The 15314-nt window shown below is 50.7% G+C and overlaps 1 protein-coding gene across 1 annotated transcript in view; it reads right to left on the bottom strand.

Moving 5' to 3' along the window:
• Positions 1-15314, bottom strand: part of LOC144752381 (butyrophilin subfamily 1 member A1-like) — a 382718-nt gene that overhangs the window by 294768 nt on the left and 72636 nt on the right. Inside the window, exon 3 of the mRNA XM_078640316.1 lies at positions 3808-4155. Coding sequence (XP_078496442.1) covers positions 3808-4155 — 348 coding nt within the window. The remainder of the gene's footprint in view (positions 1-3807; positions 4156-15314) is intronic.

Below are 15314 nucleotides of genomic sequence, written 5' to 3'. Positions count from 1 at the left end.
GCATCACTCAACGCCACAGCATCACTCAGCACCACTGAATGCCACAGCATCACTCAGCACCACTGAATGCCACAGCATCACTCAGCACCACTGAAGGCCACAGCATCACTCAGCACCACTGAAGGCCACAGCATCACTCAGCACCACTGAACGCCACAGCATCACTCAGCACCACTGAACGCCACAGCATCACTCAGCACCACTGAATGCCACAGCATCACTCTGTGCACCCATTGAACAACAACTGGTTCTAATATGTTCTCTCAATGTTTCAAGGTTTATTACAAATGTCACAAAAAGTTGTTAATATTTCACTGCTGTTCTTGGATTTTCATCACAATAAAATACACTGAACATAATCTTCCCAAAAGTTATTTACAAAAGTTTAAGCTATTGCCATTATAAATTACAATAACTTTTAATTAAGTATTAATTATCCAAAAAAATAAAAGCCATTGTTATTTGTAATATCAATACATCTAAGTCACGTAAATACAACACATATTGCATTACAAATGCTATAGGTGTCACGTTTTCAAAAGTTAAAACTATTGGCATTGTAAATGACAAAGCTATTAATTTCGCTATTTTCAAAACCAACACATAAATAAAATATTTTTCATTTACAATACCAATAGCTCAAAATGTCCTAATGCGAGACCTATTGCATTGCAAATACTTGTTGGTCCTACTTCCTTTCCACACCGCTGCCTTAAATGTGGAACCAATGAGCGTACGCTGTTGTTTCCACTCATGCTGTGACACTGTTCACTTCGCAGTTGGGATGCTGTTTCCATCATGCCGATTTTCCTGTATTCGCTCACTATTTGATACCACTTTGGAGGGGGGGGGTCACGCTATACACCTGGCTGTGGAGCATCGACTCCCGTGGCTTGGGGGCACCTCCATTTGGCTTCCTTAAATATTCATAAGCTGCAACCCCCATATTCCAAGAATCCTAGGTAAGTAAAATATAGCGCAACAATGGTTCCTTCAGGTGAAGAAAAAAACGCTTGGCTTCCTAGGCACATATTACGTACCACAAAAGATTCTATATCACAAGATTAAATTCAATCGTATACTGACTGACAAATAATACATCAATCACTATAGGCTTTGTCAATATGTGAAGGGTGCGCCAGTGAAGAGCGCAGTGAAAAGTGGAACAGGGGCGCAATCAGTGATCCAACAGATATAATGAAACCATAAGTCTTCATTTATTTAAGACCAATAGTTGATTCAAGTTTGGAGCCCAATGCAAAGCGGATATCGATGAATATGTATCTACACGCTCAAGCTTTGATGTTTCGTCCCCAATATTGATCTTCTGAGTGTTCATCAGGGCAACAAAGCAGCAGCACCAAGAAATCAACAACTTTTTATGGAGTGCAAACAAGACAGATCAGTTGACTCCTTTTAAACATCTGTGAGAACATCACACTTATCAAGAACAATAAATGTTCTAGATGAAAGGATAGCGTTATAATCCTCTTATCCTCTCCATTTTAGGAGCATCATCTGTGTAGTAACCAAGACAGAATCCTTTTCCAGTGACGGAGAAACACAAGAAGCGCGCCAACTTGGCCCTACTAGATTAACACTGCCCATGTGAGCCGGGCCAACCAGCTTCATACTCTGTACCTGAAGGTGTACAACTAGTGATGAAAAGTCTTACACCAGACCAAAATGATGGACTTGATTTTACCTAAGTAATTGTAGGTTTGCATAGTGTGCCATAATTACTAACCCAGCTCCTTAGATGCGTCAACTCTCATGGGCTCTCCTGCTTCCGAAAACAACGGATGAGCTATAAAAATATGTGAAACTTGAAAGAATTTAAAAAACAATGCTTCGATGCAGGGCAAACAGCTTTCAGGGGCTTGGGACTGGTTACTGGTGATACAGAGCCAGAGCAAAACAGAATGGAAGCAATAGGGGCGGTCGCTGCTGCTGGTTATGCAGAGATGTGGGTTGAGGTCAATGCCAACCAAGATGTGAAGAAAGAACTTGTCTGGAATCCATGACTGACCCGGTGGGGGTTACAAAAGAAGGGTCATTGCTTCAGTTTTAGAGCTGCAGGACAGACAGAGGTCAAAGAAAGAAAGGAAAAGAAATCAGATATTCAGATATTCTAGCAAAGACCCTCAGAACTTGGTCTTGTAATATCTAGAGGCTGATTTAGAGTTTGGCAGGTAGGGTCCTCCATTGCAAGAGCAATGGAGTCCCTCTCAGCCAAACTGATAGACCGCACTCCTGATGTACAGATGGGCAGACCTCAAGTATGTCAGCATCGAAGACTTCTCTGTATCCGTCATTAACACGCCGCCAGAATCAAGGTTTGGCAGAGAGGGTACTCCATCGCAATGGTGACAGATTACACTCTCCACAAACAGGAAGGTGATTTACAGATGGGCGGACCACAAGTATGTCTGCGATAGAGACTACTTTGTCTCAGTCTCTGTTGCACTCCTATCCCAATGGAGCAATGGCCGCCGGAGGATTGGCCATTGGACTTCTTGCTTGATTTGGAGTTGGCAGTCGAATGGACGGTTTTTACTCTCCCTTGCTGCGGTCATAAACATGGCAGTACGGGAAAGTACAACACTTAAATGACCTCCACACCATGATATAAAGCTCCCTTTTTCATCCCGGATGTATTGATCAAGGTTGTTCTGTCGGGAGCACACGATTGCTAGGTTTACTGACCCCATAGCTGATACGCCAATAGAACAATAATCAAGCCTGTGGCTGAGCATGCTTTCACACTAGCACAAGGAACTATGGGGCATATTACCAACAACTAGCGATAATTTTTGTCTCTAACTTGTTTAGAGACAAAAATTATCGCCGCACATCGCCGATTTTTATCGCAGATAAACCTTGCTATTAGCAAGGTTTATCGCAAATGCGATAAAAAACGGCCGCAATGCATGAATATCGCTGAAAAGTCAGCGATATTCATGCATTACCGAGCTAATGCTCTTAGCCATGTTATCCACCTCCCATTGGATAAAATGGTGAAGAACTGCTCAGGGCAGGTGTTAGCTTTTGGAGATATTCGCGCTTAGCGCGAATATCTCCAAAAGTTGGTAATAGGAGATAGCGATGTTAGCGACTGTTTCCAGTCGCTAACATCTTGGCACGCCCACTTTGCATGTCATTAGTGATAAATATCACTGACATGCAAAGCGGGGCCCAAGATGGTCGCTATCTCCTATTAGCTGTCACTAACTGGTGTTAGCGACAGCTTGGTAATAGGGAGATAATTTTATCTCCGCTTTCTTGGCTTTTAAAGCCAAAAAAGCGGAGATAAACCCCCTTGATAATATGCCCCAGAATCCTCCGGGTTTTCTCAATGGACTGTCCATGGATGTAGCATCTGTTTACAATTGTTGAACTTTTAATGGATATGTGTGCATAATTTGGGCACTTCCAGGTCGCATAAAAACCTATACTACAGCTGATCATAGCGTCAGTCAAACTTTGAATACATTAATAGTTACCTCCATAATGGAGGCTCCTGGCAATGATAAGAGATGTCTGTTGGGCCAGAAAATATCTCTAAATTCACAGCATGGTTAATCCTTTAGGGTGACAGAGTAATTACCATATTCTGAAGTCTAAATCAGGCTGCGAGTCTCAAAAGTTGCACCATGACTGAGTTAAAGAACATTTATGCATTGTCTAAGACTGGCCATTTCTCTTCCCTTTATCTACACCTCCCTGAGAAGTTTCTGAGATGCCGAATATGATTGAACTGGGGGGGTCATAACAATATTTTCAGAATGAAATGTACATGTGACTGACCTGCCACCATTAGCTCCACTGTTGCTTCTTCATAGAAGGATGCTGCATCATAGAAACATGTGTAGAGGCCACTGTCAGACTGTTGAACTTTCTGTATTACCAAAGACACGCTGCCAACAATGATGCCATCTTTAATCAGGGTTGTCCTGTTTCTGTACTCTGCCATCTGATTTTGATACTGGTCCTTTTTGTCTCGATACAAGTGGACAAGGTTCTGGTATTTGCTTTTAAACCACCTTATAGTCATGTCCTCTGCATTGATCCGGGGTGACAGGTGGCATGGTAACACAGCTTCTTCTCCAGGAGGGATGACCAGGGGCCGGTCCAGTCCAATGACAGAAAATCTCACTGAGAAAGAAAAAAAGAAAATAAATAAATATATTGAATTAAAAGAGAAGAAACAGGCAGCAGGAAATATACAAAGTGTAAATTGGAGCATAATCCTCAAATGTGTTGCAGATTATCATTGCTGGTGTCCTATATGAAGTACAGGGGCCGATGGGCCTTTGTTAGTATCATGAGGTAAGGTAGGGTAAGTTATTTCTGATTGAACCCCTCAAAGTCAAACATACACTACAACCCTCACTAAGAACATAGGTCAAATATTTCAATACTATAGGCATGAGTTAAGAGTTTGAAAGGCAAGCTCTCCACCTACCAGGGTCATGGAATTATCACTTCAGCAGCCTGAGGAAATCCACAGAGTTTGTTCGGAGAAATAAAGGGGCATATTATCAAGAACGGGCGTTACATTATCGCCGCTTTTATCGGCAGGAAACTGCCGATAAAGCGGCGATAATGTGCTTGATAATATGCTCTATGAATTCCAATCGAAGCCCATGTTAGATGTCTTTCTTCCTACACCTAAGTCCACCCTCAAATCAGGCATGCAGAAATGCACACCCTAAATACATATCTGGTCTGTCTAACATAAGGGGTTCAAGAGGTTTATCCTGCATTTAAAGAAAGGCCCCCACTAATTCCAGGGCAGCCTTTTGCAAGGACCATTGGCAGACCAGTTAACCTATTTTGGGGGGTGGCATATCTGCAAACTTGAAATTCATGGCTGTCCTCAAATTAGAAAAGGCCAATTTGTGGACTAACATACCACAAATGATGAGTGATGCAACCCTGAAGAATCCCTGGTCGGGTTCTGCCATGTGGGTAGACTGCTCTCTCTGAAAAATGCTTAATAACTTTCCAATATGCAAATGAGGAGAATGAAACATGGACACTCCAAACTGAGTTTGCTTGATTTTTCATAAAAGACAAAGGACTATGCAGCAGGTTGTCAGATATGACTATAAGTCATTGTGAGTGGTAGGGTGTTTTATTGTCTTAACTTCAGGAGGTTTGGACAACAAAGAATCCTTTTAATACAGAAGGTTGTGGGGCTCGCCTATGGGTGCTTCAGTATGTCTTCTGGACAGGCCCTCTTGAACCAAGATGACCCTCAGGGAACAAAAGATACAGGGTCTTGAGGAATAAGGCAATCTTATTATACTGATTATCCAGTCACCGACAAACGTGAGGTAAAGAACACCTGAACACAGGCGCGCAACGCCCATTGGGCTGAAAGGGCTTCAGCCCCGCCGCTGTGTGTCTCAGCCCGGGCTGCTGTGTGCTCGGCAGGGCAGTGTCTGGGGTCCTATCTCCAGCACACCCGAGTTTTTCACAGGTCTTTAAAAACCATTTGCATAGTTACATTCCTTTGTAAACTGGGTACAGAAGCTTAGTTTTTTTATTCTGGTTCCAGCACCCCTGGGCCCCCACTCTGCCTATTCCTTACATTTGCATTTTACATTTACTGCCGGAGAGTGAGAAAACAATTCATTAAAAGGAATATAAAGAAGGTGTTGTAATTTTCCCTTCTTTTCTTTCCTTTCCCTTGGTACGGTCCACCACCCCTCCCTGTTGGTACGTTCTGCCAGAGCTCGCCTTGGAATGTTGGGCATCCCTCTGGTAGTCTCGGAGAGTGGGTGACAAAATAAAGACACTTCAACTTTCTCTTGCCTCAGAGCATTTATTCTTACAACACTGGTGACGAGGACGGCGCAAGGGGCCAAGCAGTCACCTCCCCTTTCAGTGCTCTCTCCAGCCTGTGAATGTGTGCTGAAGTGAGAATCGTGCTTCCATGCTGATAAATGTAATAGTTCCTGTGGAGATTCAAGTTGCCCAGGGGTTCATTGAAATTGAAGCAGCCAGACCGCTATTCTTTTCTGAAGAAGGAAGCGGGTTATGTGTCTGACAGACGCTGATAACTCTTCGTCCAGAGTAACCTTTGCCGACCCTGTCAGTCCAGAAAACTTGTCTGCTGTTGTGCCTTTGATCAGGTCCGTGTGGAGTTCGTGATTTATGTTAGTCATCAGCCGCCCCAGGGTACGTGTGAGAGCGTGCTGTTACAGCTGTCAAGTATACTTCAGCTCTCTCCTGTCATCGGTGTGGCACTGTAAAACACAATCCTTCCATCCCCTACATCTACATGATCCCGAAAATTCACAAGCACCCTACCATCCCGCCATTTCGCCCCATTGTGTCCACCATCAATTCAATCCACGAACCGGTGGGTGAGTTCATTGACAAACATTTGCAACCTCTCGTCCCAAAAATTCCCACGTATATCAAAGATACCACGCATTTTTCTGAATATCCTGGAGGAACACAAAACAAGATTTACCACCGACATGATCATCAGCACATTGTATACTTCTATCCCGCACAATCTTGGCTTATCTGCCATTGAAAACGCATTACTCAACTGTGACAAAGATGAAAATTTGAAACTATTACTAATGGAGCTAATGCATTTCACGCTGTTCCACAGCTATTTCCAGTGGGAGAACCAGTTTTACGCCCAGTGCTCAGGTACATCCATGGGTAATTGTGCGGCACCATCGTATGCCAACATTTTCATGCATCAATTTGAAACCGAGCACATATAAACCAACAGAGAATGGCAAGACAACCTTATCCTATGCAAACGATACATAGCGATATCTTTGTCTTATGGGGGCGTGGCTTACGCGCCGTTGAGTACAGACGGCTCTCCTGTGAGCTCCGTCGAGCTACGGGCTAATTTTCAGCATCTCCACCTCTACACCGCCGACGAACGCCTGAATTTGCAAGGTTTTCACGGCGGAATATGCCCTGCATTGAATGAAAGCGGATTCGGCGATTTCTATGCCGTTTTTCGACAGCAGCGCACTTCGGTGTTTTTCTCCTTCGTCGGGACGCGGGCGGCCGCCATTTTGAGCCGTTGAGCCCGCGTCCTCTCATCTGCTCTCCAGCTTCATCCTGATGTCGTCGCAGTCTCCCTCAACATGCCTGTAATGTGCTGACTCTCTCTCTATTTTCCGCTATAAGGTATGGCACAGAACTTATTCTCCAATCAGCGATTTCAGTGTCTTCTCGCCTCAGAACATTCGTTTTTAAAGATATGGCGGCCATTTTAAGTGCTGGATTTGAAAGGCATTATATTCTGCGCAATCTATGACTATGACTGTATTTTATTTACTTGAATGCTGTCCACCTTGTTTTCTTTTCTGTTAGAAAGGCGATCCCAGGGGAGGCAGAAGAGGTCTGACTAACCACCCCTAGGTCCACCCCTCATTCTGGAAGTGGCCGAGCATTGTCGAGGGGCCTCCGGTGTGAGGGCCCTCTCCTATAATCGTACAGCAGAGCAATCACACCACTACAAATGGACACCACACAAGGATAAGTTCTTAGGCTTTATCAAGTATAAAGGGTTGATTATCTTCGGTAAATTGTACAAGCGGATCGAGGGATCCGTAAAGTCTCGTAACAGGGAACAGGGTAGCGGGACAGTCTCAGTACTTGTTGGGCGAAGGGATACCCTGCGCACTGCTCTCAATCCTCGAGCTGGGGGTTCCGAAAGGTCGAGCCGCGGCAGCGCCAGCAGGACTCGAGGCAGGTTTGGCGAGGATGGGCCGCGGCAGCGCCAGCAGGCTCCAAAGATGGTTCAGCGAAGATGGACCGCGGCAGCACCATCAGGCTCCAAAGATGGTTCAGCGAAGATGGACCGCGTCAGCGCCAGCAGGCTCCAAAGATGGTTCAGCGAAGATGGACCGCGGCAGCGCCAGCAGGCTCCAAAGATGGTTCAGCGAAGATGGACCGCGGCAGCGCCAGCAGGCTCCAAAGATGGTTTCAGGGATCAGAGTAATGAGTTCTTCTCGGGGTCAGCCGCGACAGCGTCAGCAAGGGCTCTCGACTCCAGGATACAACTGGCGTCCTACTCCAGGGCTAGCCCAGATATAGGACTGGAGTCCTTTGATGTCCGGACCCTCTCACCTTGGGATCAGAGGGGCCGGGATGGTGGTGTCCAGACACCCAGCAGGGGGGTGGAGCCAGCGCCCAGGGAGGCCGGAGGGCGATCGATACCAGGCGTCTGGGGACGGCTGGAGGGCCATCGAAACACCCCTCCTCTTGGATTCGTTGAGTGGCCACTCTACCACCTGGGGGGATCTTGGTGCCTCGATGTCGGGGTTTCGCTGGGGCCTGGGCCGGGGTCGGGCCAAGGCCACGTGCTCGGGACGTGATGGGCCCAAGATGGAGTCGGGCCTGAAATGGGGGTGCGGAGTGGGCGCCGGACCGGCAGCGTTGGGGCGTGCAGGGTTCGCCGTGTTCCAGGGGGGGCGAGCCGTGGGTTGCCAGGGTGGCGGCACTCGTCAGGAGTTCGTGTAGGGTAGTGCCAAGTGGGTGACTGTGGCTCGATGGAGGGCCGATGTCATTCTGGGCCCGCCATGCGGGAGGGGTAGGACCACGCCACGAGGCCGGGTCCAACACACGTCCCCTCCAGCTGAATGCAGGGGAGAGTCACCCATCTTCTTGGGGGTTCTCCTCGCCGAGGAGGAAGAAGCGGGACAGGCCGTCAGCGTTGGCGTGGTCGTGGCCAGGGCGATGCTCCACAGTGAAGTCCATCCCTTGGAGGGAGATGGACCATCGCAATAGCTTCGGGTTCTCGCCCCGCATCTGCATCAGCCACCGCAGGGGCCGGTGATCGGTCTGTACCCGGAAGTGGGTGCCGAAGAGGTAGGGCCGGAGTTTCTTTTGGGCCCAAACGACGGCGAAGGCTTCCCTCTCGATGGTGCTCGATCGTTGCTCTCTAGCCAGCAGGCGCCGACTGATGAAGGCCACTGGAAGATCAACTCCCTCTGGGTTAATTTGCAATAGGACCGCGCCGATGCCGTGCTCCGAAGCGTCGGTTTGGACCACAAACTCTCGGCTGTAGTCGGGGGCCTGGAGCACAGGGGCGGTGCACATGGCCGCCTTTAGAGTCTCAAAAGCTGTTTGGCACTCGGGGGTCCATTGCACCTTCTGTGGTAGTCTTTTGGACGTCAGTTCAGTGAGGGGCCCCACAATGCTCCCATAGTCTTTGATGAAGCGCCGGTAATATCCCGTGAGCCCCAGGAAGGCTCTGACTGCGGTCTGGGTGACCGGGGACTCCCAGGCCCGGATGGCGTCAATCTTTGGTTGGAGGGGAGCCACCTGGCCGCTCCCCACTTGATGCCCCAGATAGGTCACGGACCCTTGGCCTATCTGGCACTTGCTGGCTTTTATTGTTAGTCCGGGCCGTCGGAGGGCCGTCAGGACCTCCCAGAGGTGCTTCAGGTGCTCGTTCCAGTGGAGGCTGTACACCGCAATATCGTCCAGAAACGCGGCACTGAACTCTTCTAGCCCCGCCAGTACCCTATTCACCAGCCTCTGGAACGTTGCGGGGGCGTTTTTCATGCCGAAGGGCATCACTTTGAAGTGGAAGTGGCCGTCGGGGGTCGAGAAGGCAGATCGCTCCTGGGCACCAGGGGTGAGGCCAACCTGCCAATATCCGGCCGTGAGGTCGAAGGTGCTGAGATACCTGGCGGCCCCCAGGCGATCGATCAGTTCATCCGCCCGGGGGATGGGGTGGGCGTCAGTCCTGGTGACGGCATTCAGCCCCCGGTAGTCGACACAGAACCGGAGCTCCGGGGGTGCGCCGGGGGCGGCGGCTTTAGGGACCAGGACAATGGGGCTGGCCCAGGGACTGTCTGAGGGTTCGACCACCCCCAGGGCTAGCATCTTGGCAACTTCGGACTGGATGCAGGTCCGAACTCGGTCGGGAACTCGGTAGGCCCGGTGTCGCACGGGCGGGCTGTCCCCGGTGTCGACATTGTGGACACACCACCGGGTGACCCCGGGAGGGAGTGAAAACAGGTCCGCAAATTGCCCCAGCAGCTTCCGGCAGTCCTGGTGCTGTTCTGGGGTCAGGGTGGAAGAGAGGGTGACCCCTTCGACGGAGCCGTCCTTCTCGGTGGTGCTCAGGAGGTCTGGTAGGGGCTCGGAGTCGTCTTCAGCTCCGTCATCCGTAGCCAACAGTAGGCTCAGCTCTGTGCGGGCAAAGTGAGGCTTGAGCCGGTTGGCGTGTAGAACCCAGAGGGGGTTCCGAGGGGACTCCATGTCCACCAGGTAGGTGACGGGGCTCTTGCGCTCCACCACCTTGAAGGGCCCCGTCCATTTGTCCTTGAGGGCACAAGGTTCAACCGGGGACATGACCCAGACCTGCTGGCCCGGCTCGAACTCGATGGACAAGGCGTTCTGATCGTACCAGCGCTTCATGTCCTCCTGACTTGCCTCCAGGTTGGCCTCGGCAAGGTCCCGGAACTTCCGAGTCTGGTTGCGGAGGGTCAGGCGGTACCGGTAGACATCTGGCAGAGCATCTCGGACAGCCGTCTCCCAGCCTTCTTTGACCAGGCTGAGGGGACCTGAGACAGGGTGTCCGTACAATAGTTCAAAGGGGCTGAACCCCAGGAACTTCTGTGGCACCTCCCGATAGGCAAACATGAGGCAGGGCAGCAGGACATCCCATTTGCGGCATAGGGGCTCTTCCAGGCCCTTGATCATCCCCTTGAGTGTTCGGTTAAACCGCTCTACAAGTCCATTCCCTTGGGGGTGATACGGGGTGGTGAACTTATATGTGACCCCGCACTGTTGCCACAGGGACCGCATATATTTAAATATAAAGTTTGTGCCCCGATCACTCACGACCTCTCGGGGGAAGCCAACTCTGGAGAAGATCCCCATCAGCGCTCGGCCCACTACGGGGGCCGTGATGGTTCGGAGGGGGACGGCTTCTGAATAGCGGGTGGCATGGTCCACCAGGACAAGGATGAAGCGGTGTCCCTGAGAGGTGCGGGGGTCCAGGGGCCCCACGATGTCGATCCCCACTCGCTCGAAGGCGGTGGTCACGACGGGAAAGGGTTGGAGCGGGGCCTTGACTTTCCCCCTGCTCTTCCCGCTGGCTTGACAGGTCGGACAGGTTCTGCAGTGATTGTTCACATCGTTGTGCATTTTTGGCCAGTAAAAATGGGTCACCAGGCGGCTGTAGGTTTTGTCCTGCCCCAGGTGCCCGGCGAGGGGCACGTCGTGTGCCAGGTTCAAGAGGAAGTCTCTGAAGCGGAGGGGGACCACCAGCACTCGGCTGGCCCCGAGTTCGGCACTCTTCTGCTCGCTGTAGAGGAAGTCATGGTCCCAATAGACCCAGTGGGACCCTGAGGGGTCCCCGGCGGCTTGAGCGGCGGCTTGCTGTCGGGGTCCCTCGTGGGAGGGACACATTTTCTGTTCCTGCCGGAACGCTTCGCGGGTGGGGCCACCTTCTTGGCGCCATTGGGCTAGTTCGGGAAGGTGGCCGAGCTCGGTGAGGTCTTCAGGGCAGGGCCCCTGGGGCCCGTGTTCTGGGTCGGCGTCCTCGGGGACAGCGGGCGGCGGAGGTGCATGCCACTCTGGTTCTTCTGGCGGGGTGTCTTCGTTCGGGGCGGAGGCCCGTGAGGTCATGGATCGAGTGGTCGCACAGGCCCACTCGGGAAGTCCTAGCATCCCCAGATGCTCTCTCCGCTCGACGTGGGCCCAGGGGGAACTTTCCAGGTCGTTCCCGAGAAGGCAGTCCACGGGGGCATCGTCCCGGACAGTCACTTTCTGCATGCCCGACACCCCTCCCCATTCGAAGGGGATACGAGCCATCTGTCACAAGCTCTCGGAGTTGTCCGCCGACCGTACGGGGCACAGGACGTTGGGCAAAATTTGTTCAGGGGTCACCAAATGGCAGCGGACCACCGTCACGCTGGCTCTGGTGTCGCGGAGGGCTTCGGCCCTGCGTCCATTAATGGTGACCCATTGGCGGTACTTCTGCGTGTTGCCTGGGATCGGGGCTCGGGGGATCATGTCTCTCTCACCCAGGCACACCAAGGCCATAGCGGCGGGCTCCCATTCGGCCTGCTCTGGGTCGTCGTTCTCTTCCTCGCCTCTCTCTTCCTCGCCTCTCTCTTTGCCCAGGGCGGCAGCAGCTATCTGGCGGTTCGGAGGACCGGTGGTGCCGGGTCGTTGGTTCATCGGGCAGAGGGGGTCATTAGCATAGTGACCCGGCCGCTGGAATCTGTGGCAGGTAACGTTTGGGCGAGGCCCAGGTCGTGCTGGAGGGGCCCCCCTTCGGGCCAGGGATGGCAAAGTGGAGATAGAGGATGGCCCCGTGGGGGTGTCTCGGCCCCGGCTCTGGCCTTCTCCGCCGCCTCGTGGCCGGTGGTTCCCCGGGGATCCCCGGCCGTAGTCTCCCATCGGGCTCCTGGGGACTCGGGTGCTCACCCATCTATCAGCCTCGACAGCGAGTTTCCGGGGCTCTGTCATTTTGCTGTCGAGGAGATGCTGCCGGAGTTCGATGAAACAGTTGTTGGAAAGGTGTTCCCATATAATGAGGTCTACCAACTGCTGGTAGGTGGTGACCTGACTGCCTTTGATCCACCCATCGAGGGCTCTACTATAAAAGTTTACATACTCCACCCAGGTGGTACCGGGGATTTTTTTACAGTCTCGGAATCACTGCTGGTACATTTCGGGGTTGAGTCCGTAGCGAGTGAGGAGGGCGGCTTTCATGTGTTCATACGAGGTCATCTCGGCGTCGGGAAGCTCTAGCAGGGCGTCCCTCCCTTCGTTGACGAACTTCCCACACAGGCCGGCGCCCCAGTCCTTGAGGGGTACTCGATGGGCGGTCATGGCGACTTCATATGCTTTGAACTACTGTTGGATGTCGTCGTTTTTATAGTATTCTTTGACGACATCCTTGGGGATGTGTACCTTCGTGTCCACGGGTGGGGCCGAGGTCTTGCCCCCGGCGGCGCAGGCCTCAGTCGTTTTGGCTTTGATTTCAAATTCTTTAAGGCCGCGCTCGTGCTCGAACGTGAGTTTCTTCTCCTCGAGGTCTCTCTGCCTTCGTTTCTCCTCCAGATCTCCTTCCAGCCGTAGTTGCTCAAGGGCTATTTTCCTTTCTTAATTAACAAAAAGAAGGAGTACCACCTGAAAAGATGCTATAGACTATAGACTGTCCACACATATCAATGGTCTCAACGATAACATACAACTGTAAGTAGAGACTATCTGCGCCATGAGGCAACGTGAAGTCCTATGCCTCTTTACTCGAATTTTTCAAGTACCTTTAACCTCTCGGTCAGGTACTCAGCTCCCTTTTTCGTTTTCCCCTGCAGAATATGTCTTCGATTACAGGCCTCCCCTCCCTCACAATCCCGTGCTGCCCAATGACCCCTCATTAGGAGTAAGCCTTTCTACTGTGTGTTTGTTTCGTACTGTCCTGTGTTGAATCAAGAGACAATAAATACACTTCGTTATGCCTTTCACCTAGAATGACGTGATTGTTGCATAGTCACGCACCTATAGATTTTGGATGCGTGTGAGTGATTAAATAATCTCTGACCTTTTTCACCAAGCACACTACGATTGATAGGTGTGCTAGGAAGCCTATTCGGCTGATCTGCGCCAATATTCAATTACGATATATTTGAGCTGCACTCTACACCCTAGAAATATTGCACGGCAATAGTCCGCATTTAACTCAGTATGGGATGAATTATGAAGCACAAAGACAGGAGATTTCGTCACTTCACTACGTTGCAGGCTTGTAACGAGTTTTCTTGTGATCAATACCTCTTTTTCTCCACAGGTCTTTTTATTTTTAGGATAACCACCACCGGGTTATACCTTTGTTTTTTTGCCTGGTATCACGAATTTTGTTACCTTCGCACAAAGGAATGACGGCACGGCAGGGTGTTAGTGTACCCTGACCACCCATTTCTTTGCTTTGGTCCTGAAGAAAAACCGGTAATTCCCATTACGGTTTGAAACATGTAGACCCTCCACATACCTTCCAGATACACTTGGTCATAATTATACCTGTTATTGTATCTACACACATATTTTAATATTGTCCAGTAGTCTTAAGAATAATTTTTTTCTAAAATAAGCCATACCAGGACAATTTTTAACACACCCACTTCCTTTTTCTACACTCATCACCCACATACCAGCTCCACTGTATTTCAGGTGTTGTAGCACACCTTGATGGCACTCGGCCATCGAGGTGGCCCCGATGATGAAGCATGTCACCGACCAGGTCGGTGAATGAGGGGTTATTAAAAGCCAAAGAAGGACTCTCTTCTTTCTGGAATTGAATCATCCCGCCGAAATCGCTCTGTGAGCATCTTTTCAGGTGGTACTCCTTCTTTTTGTTAATTAAGATACCTAACCCAGGGGACCAGGAGTATTGTTCCGTCCACTTCGGTGGATAAAATCCCTTCACTCTCTCCTTTTGTTTATATTATATTTTCCTTTCTACCAGTTGTAGTTCTCCGTCTAGCCGTAGTCGGGCAAGCTCCACTTCGTGGAGCCGGTTCCTCTCTTGTTCCCGGGCATCTTCGTGGGAGAGGCCCGTGCCTACTCTTGCAGGTCTTTCCCCCGCTGGGGTTATGTCGGTCTCCGGGAGTCCGTTCGGGCCCGGGTTACCTTCGTTCTGGGGTGGCGTTGCTCCTGCTTCTACCCATGTTTGCAGGGCCGACTTGAAATCTTCTTTGGTGCTTAGTCCAGTGGTAGCGATGCCTAGGACTTTGCAGAATTGCTTCAATTCCTTATGACTGTACTCTTCCATTTTTTCTTTTTGGAACTCTGGGGTCGGTCTGGTTTCTTGAGTAGTCATGGTTGCTGTGTGTTTCTGTTAGTAGTGGGCGAGTTACTCTCTGTACGATTTGCGTCGGCTCGGATCCCGTCGCCTGCCACCAATGTTAGAAAGGAGATCCCAGGGGAGGCAGAAGAGGTCTGACTGACCACCCCTAGGTCCACCCCTCCTTCTGGAAGTGGCCGAGCGTTGTCGAGAGGCCTCCGGTGTGAGGGCCCTCTCCTATAATCTTACAGCAGAGCAATCACACCACTACAAATGGACACCACACAAGGATAAGTTCTTAGGTTTTATCAAGTATAAAGGGTTGATTATCTTCGGTCAATCAGGAGTTTGTTAAAGCGCGACTACTCACCCGTAAGGGTCTCAAGGCGCTAGGGGTGGGGGGGGGAGGGGGGTGCAGGTTCCATTCCATCAAGGAGGGGGTCTGTCGAAGAGCCAGGTTTTGAGGTTTCTTACAGCGCCATCCAGTCGTCGCAATGTCTCATGACGCAAGTAATAT

This window comes from Lissotriton helveticus, chromosome 5_1, assembly GCF_964261635.1.
Source record: "Lissotriton helveticus chromosome 5_1, aLisHel1.1, whole genome shotgun sequence".
NCBI lineage: Eukaryota > Metazoa > Chordata > Amphibia > Caudata > Salamandridae > Lissotriton > Lissotriton helveticus.
The sequence above is the reverse complement of the archived record's forward strand: the minus strand, read 5'-3'. Positions and strand labels throughout refer to the sequence as shown.